We start from the raw sequence: 14,430 nt of genomic DNA, 5'->3' as shown, positions 1-14,430 counted from the left end.
TACCCTAGGTAGAGTGCTGTGACGTCATAGCTCACAGCAACCTCAAATTCTTGGGCTCAAGTGATTCTCTTGTCTTAGCCTCCCAAGTAGCTGGTACTACAGGTGCCTGCCACAATACCCTGCTATTTTTCAAGACAAGGTTTCACTCTGGCTCAGGCTGGTCTTGAACCTGTGAGCTCAGGCAGTCCACCCGCCTCGCTGTCTTTTCTCTTTTTGATTGAGTTACTCTTTCTTGAGCTATTGTCATTGATTTGGTTTCATGTGCCCCTTGTGGCACTATTCCTTACTTTATAAAACCTTTCTTATTAAAATTGGCTCCTACTTTAATGACTTAAAATTTGTATTTACAACCCCTAAGGACCATTTCCCACTTGATTCTGTTCTAGCACTGCCATGCTTGTTCAGTGGCTACTCAGTAACTCTGTCTGCAGCTGAAATTGGAAGATTGTATCTTCTTCAAAAAGCTTTTAGAATAATTTTTCTTTAAAATTTGAAATATTTTTGCTTTCACTATATTTGATACAGGTATTTTATCAATGAAAAATGGAGAAAGATATCATCTTGCAACTCAAGCTCCAGATTTTTTATTCTGTACACATTGAGAATGCAAGTGAATAGAACTTAATGTTCTAATTGTTGGAGCACAAAACTAAGAGCACAAAATTATGTTGAACGCTTGTCATCGCTAACTGATACGTGCTACACCTGTTTATTTACTGGATAAGAAAGCAAGATATGCTACTCAGGTAGATGATTACGTGCATATGTGTTTAAGACATAGTAAATCCATGTGCTTTGAATCAATGTTTTCAGCAAAGCCTGCATCTCTCTAATATGAATCAGATTTGGGGGTGAAAAAGGTATTTTTAGAGTAAGGAAAGGATGTTTGGATCACTTTAAGAGCTTACAGAACTAGTTGGTCTGACATTAAAATTTAGGAAGAAGATGCCGTGTTTCCAAGAGATATAAAGAAACTGCTTTGTATTTATCAGAATTTTGCTGCATTTGAATTAAATCTTGAAATAAGCATGTCTGGTACTGTGGTTGACATCAAAAATTGGGTTTAACTAGAAGATTCTCCTGCAGTTGGTGTTGAATTTCCAAAATCTTACTTATAGTAGCTTAGCTATGAAGATCTTATTAAAAAGGAAGAGCAAAGAATCATTGAAAAAGTAAAGGAGAGGCTTGGTGCCTGTAGCTCAGTGGCTAGGGCGCCAGCCATGTACACGGGAGCTGGCGGGTTTGAACCCAGCCCAGCCATGCCAAACAATGACAACTACAAAAAAAAAAAATAGCCAGGTGTTGTGGCGGGTGCCTGTTGTCCCAGCAACTTGGGAGGATGAGGCAAGAAAATGGCTTAAGCCCAAGAGTGTGACGTTGCTGTGAGCGGTGACATCATGGTACTTTAATGGAGGGCGACATAGTGAGACTGTCTCAAACAAAACAAAACAAAACAAAAAAAAAAAAAAGAGGCAGATTTGGCCTTAGATATTGCTATGCTATTTATTATTTAGATAATTTGGAAGGAATTTATACACATTGAACAGGCAATGAAAAATCTTGAGGCATTTAACCCTAATTTTTTGTTTAAAAGAATGATTGTGCTTTGCTATAGGGATATTTGCCAGGAAAATAAGTTTATCTTGATCTAAACTTCATTGGAATTATAATTCTGAGACCTCAATCAAGACTATCCCTGAAGAAAAATCTCTGCTAGAAGATGATTGACAGAGCTTTTATATTAAGTATTATAAGTACATTAAGTATTATTAGGTCTGAGTATTATTATTTAGTTTGAAATAATATATTATTTATTTGGTTTTTCATACTTAATAAATGTTTAGGTTTTCTTTTTTTAAAGTTTTTTCAAAATTGACTTAGGATCCTTTGTTACTAGATTTGAATGAATTTCAATTTGTTACATTCTACTTATAGGAAATACAAGTTCAATCTATTGATGGTTTGAAATGTGAAACAAGTTGGGCGGCATCTATTTGATCAGCCTAGCCAGGTAACCATTTCTCTGAGAAGGCATTTTTCCCCCAGTATCTTAGACAGTGTTCCACATCACTGCCATCTGTACCTTCTCCTCTGTTGTAGGTAGGCTCCAAAAAGAACCTCTTTAAGTTACTCAGCAGTGAATTCTATTATTTTTATCTGTGAATGTTCTTTTAATGATTGGTTTTGTAATAAAGTCTAGAGTTAATAGCTATATATTATATTCTTTTTTTGGCTTACATGTAATCTTTATAGTTTTGCGTCATTTATAATGTAAAAATTTCAAGGTAGATTTTGTCAAATAACTGAAACATATCATAAAAGGAAACTTAATCAAATCAGTCTTTTATTTTACTAACTTGTCTCTCAGAATTACTGGTAATTCTCTATTTCATGTCTAACTAGAGCAAACAAATTATAGAATTTTTCTAAATAAAATGTGAAAAATTTTCAGAGCTAATTATATAGAAAACAAGGATTTCTTTTAAAATGAAAGTTGACTTCTTGTCAGGTTCACATTTTGGTCAAGAGATAGAATTCTATCTATTAAATTAATTATTAAAGTATCCATTACATGGAGTTGGAAGATGAATGTTTCATGCCCAGCAGAACAAATCAGCAGTACATTCCCTGTAAAGCAAATTGTAAGTTGTTGCCTTTTATCTTTTTTAAAAAGAATTATCTGAAACATAAATACTTTTTGTTTAATTTTACATGTAAAATATAGTGAATAAAATAATCTCGTAAAATTTATTTTACAAGTTATAATTAGTTTTGATATAAACAAACTTTGGTATAAGTAAATCAAAATTGAAAAATATATTGCTATAATATATAAATATCTTGTATTTATTTTTATTTATTGTAATATTTTTCTCAGAAACTTTATATAGAAAATTTTCTTGTGTAACAAAATATAAAGTAGAATGTAAGTGAATTCTACAGTCCTTTCAAAGTCAGAATGGAGTTGCTCTTGTTTTGACATTAAGACTATAATTTTAACTTTTAAAAAAATGTTCAACTAATCTATAGAAATTAAAGTGAATTTTACCACTATTATTGAAGTTCGAATTTTCATATAAAGTACTTTTTATAAAGACATACATTCATTCCTAAATATAAAGGAAGCTATCAAAACCAGGTCAGTATGCATAATATAAATAATAATTTCAGACAAAGTAAATATGATGTTTTTTCTATATATGCCTTGTGCCATTTTTCACTTCGCATTATTGTCTTTAGGTAATTCATATAGGGGATAATATAGCTCACAGTTAATTTAGTTATTTTTTTTGTTGAGCACTACTAATGAATAACAAGATTATTATTCTATAGAATACCTTTAGTTTTTAAATTTTGATTTATTAACTTCTCAAATGTGGCATACATCATAAGGATATACCATGATTTTGGTATCTGTTTAGTAGTAAAATTCATTTTGAAATATTTTGAGTAGTATCTTTAATAGAAAAAAATAATTTCAGTTTTATGTGTATAATTCATGTATTCTGAGAAAGTAGAAATCAGTTGCTGTTTTCTTAACAGATATGAAAGCTAAACAATAAAATATTTGCTCATAATATATGTAGTAAGCTATGTTACTTTGGTTATGTTGCTTTCCCCTCCTCTTGTTTTTCTAGAGACAGGGTCTTGCTCTGTTGCCTGGGCTGGAGTGTTATGGTACAATCATAGCTCACTATAATTTCAAACTCTCAGGCTCCGGCAGTCCCCCTGCCTCAGCCTTCCAAGGAGCTAGGACTACAGGTGTGTACCACTGCATTTGGCTAATTAAAATTTTTTTTTGATGTTGACAGAGCCTCCCTATGTTGTCCAAGCTGGTCTTTAACTCCTGGCATCAAGCAATCCTCTTGCCTTGTGTGAGCCACTGTGCCTGACAGCTTTAACTTATATTTTTATATGTAGGTTGGCATATACTACAAGGAGTAGTATTGCTTATGGTGTTTAAGACCATGAACTTTGGAGTCAGAATGTCTGGGGTGTAAATCCAGATTCTACCACTCCATGGATTTGTGATGTTGGATAAATTGTTCTCCAGGCCTCAGTTTATTAATCTGAAGGCCAAGATACTAATATTACAGTACTTACCATCATGAAGTGGTTTTGAGCATTACATTTTAAAATGAAAGCAGTTATAACAGTAACTGGCAAATGGGAAACAGATAAGTAATTAACAGTTTGGGTTCAAGAGTCAGTGTGCCTGAGTTCAAATCTAGGTTCTATCACTAAAATTTCCATACAAATTTTAAGATCTTGACGTTTCCACTTGTTCTGTTGCCTGAGATAGAGTGTAGCGGCATCATCGTGGCTCACTATAATACTTCTGGGCTCCAGTAATATACTCCTGCCTCAGCTTCCCCAATAGCTGGGCCTGTAGGTGCACCCAGCTAATTTTTTAATTTTTTGTAGAGACAGCTGTGTTACTGACTCCTGGTCTCAAGTAATCTTCTCACCTCCTCCCAAAGTACTAGGAATTGTAGTAATGATTAAATGAGGCAATGCTTTAAAGCACTTGAAACAGCCTTGGCAAATAATAAGTACTCTTTAAGTGTTTGATATTGTTCATGTTATTAGTTGGTTTGGCTTTTATGGTTTACTGCACTAAAATTTTGCAAATTTGGATTATGGGAAAATAATGCATTAGTAACTTTTAAGTAATTTACTACATTCAACAAATTTGATTTTTCAAATGTATTATATTAACCAAGCTAATTATTTACTGTTTGATTTTAAATAGAGATTTTGAAGGTTCTCTTTAAGAGGTAATAGTGCATTTTTAAATATATTTATTTGTTTGTGGTGAATAACCTAAAATGCTTGGAAAGGGGAGGTTTCTGTAGAGGTAAATTAATCGTATTCTTAGGAATGCTTAATGCAGAACGAGTTTATAAGCAGATTCATAGTATAAATAGGATTTTGGGGGAAAATTCCATTTACACCGAATGAAAATACATTTTTTACTGGCAAAGTCTAAGTTAAAGTAATTTATTTATTTATTTTTTAGAGACAGAGTCTCACTCTGTTGCCTCAGGCTAGAGTGCCCTGGTGTCAGCCTAGCTTACAGCAACGTTAAACTCCTGGGTTCAAGCGATCCTCCTGACTCAGCCTCATGAGTGGATGGGACTACAGGCACCTACTAAAATGTCTGGCTCGGCTCATTTTTCTATTTTTCACTAGAGACAGGGGTCTGGGTCTTGCTTCAAGCTGGTCTTGAATTCCTGAGCTCAAATGATCCTCCTGCTTTGTCCTCACAGAGTGTTGGGATTACAGGTGTGAGCTACTGCATCCAGCTATAATTTAACTTTTTAATTGATGGTATATAGCATTTATGTCTTTAGGTTAATTTCAGTGCTCGTCTATAACAGTTTTATACACAGGTGGGATTCATCAAATGTTTTTATACTCAGAACTCTTATTTACCAACATATGATTATCATGTCGTTTCAAATGCTGTAGAACCTTTGTGAGTTGACCAGCCACAGGACTGTCACCAACTGGTCAGCTTACGGAGGTGGTCAACATAAGGACCTAGGATTACTGTGCCCGATGTAAACATTTGGTGCATTTCTGGTCTATGAAAATTAGGTCAACGGTAGGAGGTGGTCAGTGTACGAGAGAAGGTCAACTGTGGACATTTTACTATAATACTATTTTAGTCTTGAGATAAGGATGGAAAATGAAGATCTAAAGATTTTTAATATTTTTATTAGTAAATATTCTTGTCTACAATCATAATGCTGTTTTAAAATTGTAAATATATAAAATATTTTCAATGAATTTGGAAAATGGGCATTTAGATAGGTGATGGATCTTTTCCTAGTGGGAAAACTTAAAAAAATGTTTTTTCTATCTCACAGCATATATTTACCTTAAAATTTTTAATGTAAAAGATTTTTAATAAAACCTAGTACCAACATTTGCCAATTTTGTTTTATTTAGTGAGTTAAGTATTTCATATGGAATAAGAGAAGCAAAAGGAAAAAATTTCAAATATTCTGTAACTAACTTGACCTCTACCAGGATAGTCATATTTTCCTCCCTGAAATATTCTGTTGACATTTCTAATGCAACATTTCAAAAGCTAAACTAATTATCTACCTCTCTTATTCCATTACCCTCTTTCCCCTGACACTCTAAGCCAAATGCCTTGCTTCTTATAATTTTTATTTTGGTTAATGAAACCATTTCATTTGGTCAGTCATTGATAATGAAAACTTTAGAATTATGCTAACTTCTCTTCTTCCTCATCCTTTGTACCAAATTGATTGGGTCACTATCAATTTCCTATCAATGAAGACTAGAATTCACCTTGCTGCCACTATTGCTACTGCTTGGTATCATCTTGGTATTAACTTCAGCGTATCTTCCATTGCAGTTTTACACATAGGTGGAATTTAATAAATTTTTGAAATTTAGAACTGTTTTAAGAACTCTTCGTATTTTGCCCCTGTTCACTCCCTACCATGTTTTAGTTTTCCAGTATCCTTAACCAATATAGTTCTATAAGTCAAACCTATAATCATGTTACTGCACAAATACAAAATCTTTGGGGTGATAGTTACAATTTTGAGCTTGCTTCTTCAGCTTGCTAGTATATGCTTTAAATTTTTTTTCATTGAGGCATTTTATTTGTAAGTATGTATTACATCTGTAGAAAAAGAATCCCAGGATCTCTCCCCCCTACTGCCCCCACCCCAATATTCTTCTTCATGGTCTATGATGCCAGCTGAACTTGTCAGTACAGTGAAACCAGACTGATAGGATGGGAGTGTATTTATTCAGTCATGTTTCTAGATCTTTGAGTTGCAAAGCAGATCTGGGGCTTATCACTCCACATTTGTTTAAGCTATCTGTGAAGTTCACAACAATTTTGCTAGCTCTGTGATCATCAGTGATTTTAGATTTGCCAATGTAACCGGCTTTCATCATCACCACTAGAAACCAGAGTGTGAACTTTGAGCATGACCTAATAAAAACCTGATGTTTGATTCTCCTTTTGGCATTGGTGATGCTCTTGAAATCATCAGTTAGGACATTCATGTATACCATTATAGTGGCAAAAAAAGATAGTGAAAGTGCTCCTTTGGTATATTCTTGATCTTTCCTGAACACACATTCATTCATTTGTTCATTCAAAGGCAGTGGTTCTCAACCTTCCTCATGCTGCCGTGACCCTTTAATACAGTTCCTCATGTTGTGGTGAGGAACACACCACAACAAATTATTTTCCTTGCTACTTCATAACTATAATTTTGCTACTGTTATAAATTGTAATGTAAATATCTGATATGAAGGATGTATTTAGGCGACCCCTGTGAAAGGGTCTTTCAACCCCCGAAGGGGTCACAACCCACAGGTTGAGAACTGCTGTTCAAAGGGGTTCATACACCAGTCATGTGGTGCTGTGGTAGGTAGGTGCTTTGAGAATACAGAGGTAAATAAAGAAGTCAGCCGTGGTGCTTATAGAATGCCATGCACATATTTCTTTTTTTGTGACCATGCTATTTCATCTGTCCTTATACTTTTTATAGAGGTTCTATTAATCTTTTATATTCTGCTCAAGTGGTATCTTCTTTCTAAAATATTTTGTGACTTCATTAGTGCTGCGTCTTTGTGTTTCAGTAATAATTTATATTCATACCTCTATTATAGTAATTACTGTGTTTATATAGATGTATGTGTACAAATACATATATGTGTGTGTGTGTGTATACATATATAAAACTTAGTATATCTTATACCTACTGCTTATACACATAGTTGATCTTTCCCACTACGTTGAATTTAGAAAATGGGAAGAGGGAGACAAAAGTGAAACAGAAATAAGGACTGAGGCAAGGAACAGGAAGGAAAATAGAAACAGTATGAGCAGAGACACTGGAGCCAGACAGCTTTGAACCCTGAAACTTCCACTTACTAGCGATGCACACAGTTTAATATTTCTGTGTCTCAAATTATCATGAGGATGATAAAAGGAACATTGTAAAGATTAAATGAGTTAATACATCCAAAGTGCTTCGAGGATGGGGAACATGTGGTCTTGGGGCTACTTGTGGCCTTCTGAATCCTTGACTGGAGCCTTTTGACTGAATCCAAATTTTATAGAACAAATCCTTTTATTAAAAGGATTGCAGCAGAGAAAGATGAAGCTTTTCTTGCCTCCTTTGATCCTTAAAAAAAGAACAATCTTGAAATAGAAGGCCGCAGGTTCCCCAGATTTTCCCGCTGCGTGATACCTAATCTTGTGTAGCCACTTGAGGCATTAAATTTCTGAGTGTTTTGAGCCTGGGCTAACAAGGGAACTCCTATACATATTTGCAAGTTATAGAATTTAGTATTGAAGTACAAGTCTTACTAGCCCCTTCGTCCCAGATTCTGTTCTGCTTTTGACCTTACTAGATGTTGAAATGCTGATGTTAATTATTCACTTTTTACTTCATCCTTCAGGCTTGATATACACTACTGCTTTTTTTGTATCATATACCTTAGTTTCTTTTATTAAAACAGTGTTTTCTTCTCTGGCTGTGCTCCAGTCTGAGGACAACATGGGCAATGGTGATACAAGTTCTTGGTTTTGGTAGCAGGGTCTGTCCATCAGCACCAAACTGATTGCCAGCTAGCACTTCTACATTCCTTCCCCCCCCTCCCCCCCGTTCTCACCCTTATTGCTTCTGCCTCACAGTGTCTCTCTGCTCTATCTTCTACTGCAATGCCATTGACCCAGCTTTTTGAACTATAATCTTGTATTCAGTTCTGTACTAGGTATGCCTAGCTTTTGTCATAGTGAAATACTTGGGGCTTAAAGCACTCATCATTGACTAGTTGGTGATTTCATTTTTTTAACAAATGAGTTAGTTACTAATTGCCATGGCTCTTCTGATTAAAGAAAGATTTCTTGAAGGAGATAACATTTTACTTGCCGCCTGAATGAAATGGAAGAAAGTAGGTTGTATGTAGGAATGTTTGAAGCTTAGGGTTCATTCTCAACTACTATGTGAATATTATATGTAAGGCACTGGGGTTATAAATATTTAGTTCCTTTCAACTCCAAATGATTGTTATAGTGACAAATAATGTAAAAATTGAAAGAGAGATTGCTATGGATTGGAGAAGTTGGAGAAGATTTCTCTGTTCTCACTCTACAAAACCTTTCTGGGTAATTTCATGTATTTTCTTGAACCAAATTCTCTTGAGAATCTGGTAGTTCATCATGACAAAATTCATTCAGTTTATGGAACATATAGTGATCTGTTATGTATGGGTCTTTGTTCGCATTCCTTCTGCCTGGAATAATTCTTACTGTTTCTTAAAATATCATCATAGGGACCATAACTTTCAGAAGAGTTTAGTTGACCCTTCAGCACTTGATTAAGTGTTGTTATGGTTCTTGTAGTTCCTGTTCTTCTCAATATAGCCTTTTTACACTGTATTATAGCTGTCTTCACCAAATTGTTCAAGGAAAGCAGGAACTGGTTATGTAAGAATGCCTGGCATATAGATGCTTCAAAAATATTTATTGGTTGAATGAATGAGTAGGATATGGTAGAAGAGTTGGTCATTCTAGGCAAGGGGAGGAGGATGAACAAAAACAAGGAGTGTGGTATTGAACATTGCTGATTCTGGGGTAATGAATAGAACCATTTGACAGGAATGTTATATTGAAAACAGAGGTTGGAGCATTAAATGGCCAGATTAAGGAGTCTAGAGTTTATTTAATAAGAAAGGGCCAGTGAACTTTTAGAGAGAATAATACATGTTCTCATCAGTTTGATTAAGTAATATGCCCATGTAGGGAATTAATTTTTTTCTAATTTATTGTGTTAAAATCTTTGTAATACTTGTCAATGGAGTAAACATATAACTGTCTATTTTGTAGACTACTGTTTTTTTAAGATTGTTCCAACATAATTTATAAGGAAAAATTTAGAAAACTTGAATGAATGCTATTGAATAAATTGAACAATTGTCATTAAACTTTGCAGTTTGTTTTTATTAATCAAACTATTTTAAACTATGATAATTTAGATATAATTCAAATAAGATAGTAATGTAACTTATTTATGGGGTTTCCTTCTTTTTTTGTCACTTAAAGGAAAATAAATGCTTACAGCTGTGACTTTTTTTTCTCTAGTATCTCCAGAGGCAGTTGGATTTTTGTCAGCTGTTGGGGTGTTTATTATCTTGATGCTGCTCCTTTTTCTCTATATTAATAAGAAGTTCTGTTTTGAAAATGTTGGCGGGTTTCCAGATCTTGGTTCAGAGTACAGTACAAGGAAGAATTCACAAGATAAAATTTGTAAGTATCATATTGCTGCTTCCCTTGTTTGTTCCTTTTACCTGTACTATTTTTGTATTTATTGTAATGCATACAATAAAGAGGTTGATTTTGACATAGTAAACTAATGTTTGTAAGAGTAAAGGATCTACGCTTAAGTAAATTATGTTCAGGTATCCTTTTGTTGCCCACAGATTGCTAAGATATTGCAAAAATTGTCACAAAATGACATTTTAATTATTCATGTATAAGGTATGCTTTTGAACCTATTATATAAGCAGATATGTTTTAGGAAGAAGGAAATGTATTTATGCTGTATGTAGCGTAAATCCATTGCCCAGATAGCTCCCTAGGGAGTTTTGTCCCAATATCTCTAGAGGACTTTTGAAAGTATTCACCCCTTTCCTCTACCTGCTGTTTAATTTTTAGCTAAAGGATAATTTTATTGTTTGGAAGAGGTGATTTTACCTAGTCATTTATATATAAATTCTGATTATAAAAAATAGGATTCTACTCCCTCTATTGTTACCATATATTATTGAGAATTACTAGGTACTAGGAAAGATGAAGGCTGTGATATCTTTTCTCTTATAGAAACATTTTTCTTGGAGTTATTTTAAGAAATTATTCCAAGATTTTTTTATTTGCTATTTTCAAAGACTGGCTTATATAAGTAATAGCAGGATCAAGTTGAGGATTATAAAAGCAAAGTTTTAATTTAGAAGAATTTTATGTGAAGCCCCATTAGCCTAATGGATAAGGCACTAGACTCCTAATTTAGAAGAATTTTCAGGAACAATAGCTTAGAAATTTTGCCTTCTTTGGCTATGTATGCATGTTATAGAGATGCTTTTCTAATAACTTATAAGTGATAGCTCCATTCCTTAAAGATTTTGTTATTGAATTATATTTTATGACTTTTACATTAAGAAATTATAGTACTTCATATGGTTTTTATTTGGTTAAGTTCAGTGTTTCTCAGTCCTGCTTTTTGATCATTTGTATAAAATGAACTGGTTAATGGTATCTTTTCTAGTGGTCTTCAGTAATTCTCTAGTTCAATGTTTATGAATTTTCTTTGGATTAATAACCCCTTTACAGTATTAAAAATTATTAAAGACCCCCCCAAAACTTTTGTTTATGTGTGTTGTATATATTGATATGTACCATGTTAGACGTTAAAACAGAAACATTTAAAAATATTTTTATCACTTTATTTTTTAAGAAAGCAAGACTATTACATGTTAATAGAAATAACATGTTTATAATTTTAAAAAACTATGTATTTTCCAAAGCAAAAAAAGTTTACAAAAAAATGAGAAGAGTGACATTGTTTTACACTTGTTGCAAATTTCTTCAATGACTAGAATAATACCAGACAGCTTGATTCTCAGATATGGTTTTACATTCAATCTGTCAGGTACCCTCTAGAAAACTCCAATGTTTACTTGTGAAAAAATAAGAATCTAAAAGTTAAACATCCCTTTACTATTATTATAAAACTATTTTGACTGAAAATCTCTTGAAAAGATCTCATGGAACTTCTTAATTTTTCTGAGCCTGTTCTGTCAGTTATTAGATGGGAATAATAATATTTCCCAGAGTTCTTGTAAGATCATGTAAGATAATCACAGTGTCTTACCAGCCCCTCAGCAGGTATCCGTACCTGTTCTTCCCATTCTTACCTCTTTGCAAAGTTATGTTGCTATTTTCTCCATAATATTTTTTTGAATTTGAAATGATAATGGTAGTTTGTTAATAAGATAGTTTCCTTATGTAGACTATTAATAAATAAGCTAAAAGTACATAATAAAAATTCTTTTTATACTTCTTCTTTCAGGTGTAGAATAAAAAAACCAATAGTAGTTGAGGGGAAAATATTGTCTTGCTGCTGTTATGATAGCTGTGGAGTGGGAAAAAATGTCATTTCATTTAAGCCAAGTGGTTTAATTTCATTTTTTTGGAAGACTTTTTTACTTCAGCATATTTTTTTCCAATTCATAATGCATTTACAGAAAGATTAAAAGCTACAATGTGAACTGTTATTGAGCTGATGAATAGCAACATTTAAGTAAAGGATAAATTCAAGTTCCAAAGTGGTTGATATTTTGAGAAGAGAAAATTCTGCTATCATACATTTTAGGAACAAAAGATTAGAAAATGGCATTTTTCAAAAATTTTCAGCAAAATCTACCTTCAGTGTCTTCTCTGGTAGACACACTCAGTAGTGCTGTAGAAGATTTAACCACTGCTGTTGGGGAGGTCAGCTATGCTTTAACTGACTCAGTTGCTGAGCAGGTAACAAGCATGATAAATGGCTTTCGCCCAGAAGAAGAAAACTCTAAAACAGAAGAAGCTGTAGATACTAATAAACAAAAAAGTGCAGTGTTAACAGAAGGCTCCCAAAACAGTAATTGTCAGAAAACACAGTCAGATTTAGAGCACAGAGAAAAACAAACAAATTCTTCTAATACTTTATCTCCACAAAAGCAAGATCAAGGAATGCATGAAGAAAGAGTATTTAAACATCCTAATTATAAGCAACAGACTCTATCAGACTGTCAAGAAATGGGTAATACCAGTGATTGTTCTTTGAAAGGCCATATGAATAATAGTGGGATATCAGTTATCAAACAGAATGCAAGAGCTGGATATACTTGTCAAGAACTTGAAAGTACTGACATACGTGAAAATACTGGATTAGGAGTCTCCAGTAATAGTATGAAAACTTTAAAGGCGGTAAGATACCAAGAAATGAAAGGAAATCAGAAGAATTCCAATGGAATAAACATGTATGAGCAAAAGAAATGCATTGGGACAGATAATGATAAACTAGAAGAAGGTAGTAAATCTCAACAAGTATTGTGGGGAAGAGATCAAGAGAAAATGGGGCACTTCAATAAATATAAACATCTTACTCATTTAGAGCATTCTGATCATTTAAAGAAAGCTGGAAAAAATATTAAGAGTAAAGGATTTACAGGGAATGAATGTTCAGGAAATGAATGTTCTATAAAAGATACTTTGACAAGCAATAGACATGTGATGCAGAAATCCTTTATGAAAGAAGAAACACATCTAGTGCTGTCAACTAATTCTAAAGATAAGTTACCTGGGAAAATCAAGAAACAAATGAATCTGGCAAAATTCTACAAAGTTAAAAGAGATATAGAAACAAAGAGAAATGACACCATTTCTGCCAAGAAAAAAACAGCAAAGAGTAAAGATGAAAAATATTGTAAGATAATACCAGAAAAAGGTGAGGTCTCCCAATGTTGGTTTACATGACAAAATTTTCTCATGTTCAAATTAGTAAAACATCATACAAATTTCTCAGCTTTTCTATACATGTCTATATAGCTAATGTAAGACTTTCTTGAATTCTGTTACTGAGAAGCATTTTTAAAGTCATTCAGTATTTTTTTCTAAAATTATTTCAGGAGCATTTGTACAGTACTATTGTCCCTGATCCCTGCATTATTTGGCCTGTTTTTCAGCAGCATGAACTTTTTTTAATGTCCATTTATTTTATAACCCCAAACTCTATGTTTTTCTTAAGTAATATGCATATTTTTGTTGGAATTTATTTGGTGTTGCAAGATCAAGGAACAACTTTTAAGTAAAAGACAAATTCAGGTTTCAAAGTGGTTGATATTTTGAGAAGAGAAAATTCTGCTATCATACCTTAAGAATGAGAGTTAGTTGCCTTTTAAGGCATGTGTGTATTTATTTATTTATTTAAAGAGATGCTGGTCTCACTCTGCCGCCCAAGCTGGAGTGCAGTGGCATGATCATAGCTTCCTATAGCCTCAAACTCCTGGGCTCAAGCAATTAACCCACCTCAGCCTCCTGAATAGCTGAGACTATATGTACGCATCACCATGTCTAGCTAATTTTTTAATTTTTTGTACTGATAGAGTCTTGCTGTGTTGACCAGGCTGGTCTCAAACTCCTGACCTCAAGTGATCCTCCTGGGCTTCTCAAAGTGCTAGGATTATAGGCATGAGCCACTGCACCCAGCCATGTTTTATATTTGTATAACTAATTTCTTTATGGAATGTTGCTTTTCAGATCTGTCCTTATAAGATCTATATTAAATGCTTTATATTTTTCCTTGAGAGAAATAGATTTTATTTTAT

At 33.4% G+C, this 14,430-nt stretch overlaps 1 protein-coding gene across 4 annotated transcripts in view; it reads left to right on the top strand.

The window, feature by feature from the left end:
• SYT14 (synaptotagmin 14) overlaps window positions 1–14,430 on the top strand; it is a 266,929-nt gene that overhangs the window by 92,960 nt on the left and 159,539 nt on the right. For 3 of the 4 annotated variants that reach the window (XM_053607976.1, XM_053607974.1, XM_053607975.1), the window contains one exon: window positions 10,148–10,312. In XM_053607976.1, the coding sequence (XP_053463951.1) occupies window positions 10,201–10,312 (112 nt within the window). In that variant the 5' untranslated portion in view covers window positions 10,148–10,200. Of the gene's footprint in view, window positions 1–10,147; window positions 10,313–12,451; window positions 13,551–14,430 lie in introns of those variants that run through there. The other variant, XM_053607973.1, reaches the window with a different exon arrangement.

This window comes from Nycticebus coucang, chromosome 10 (assembly GCF_027406575.1).
Source record: "Nycticebus coucang isolate mNycCou1 chromosome 10, mNycCou1.pri, whole genome shotgun sequence".
Taxonomy (NCBI): Eukaryota; Metazoa; Chordata; class Mammalia; order Primates; family Lorisidae; genus Nycticebus; species Nycticebus coucang.
Note: the sequence above shows the minus strand (reverse complement) of the source record. Positions and strands in the feature narration are given on the sequence as shown.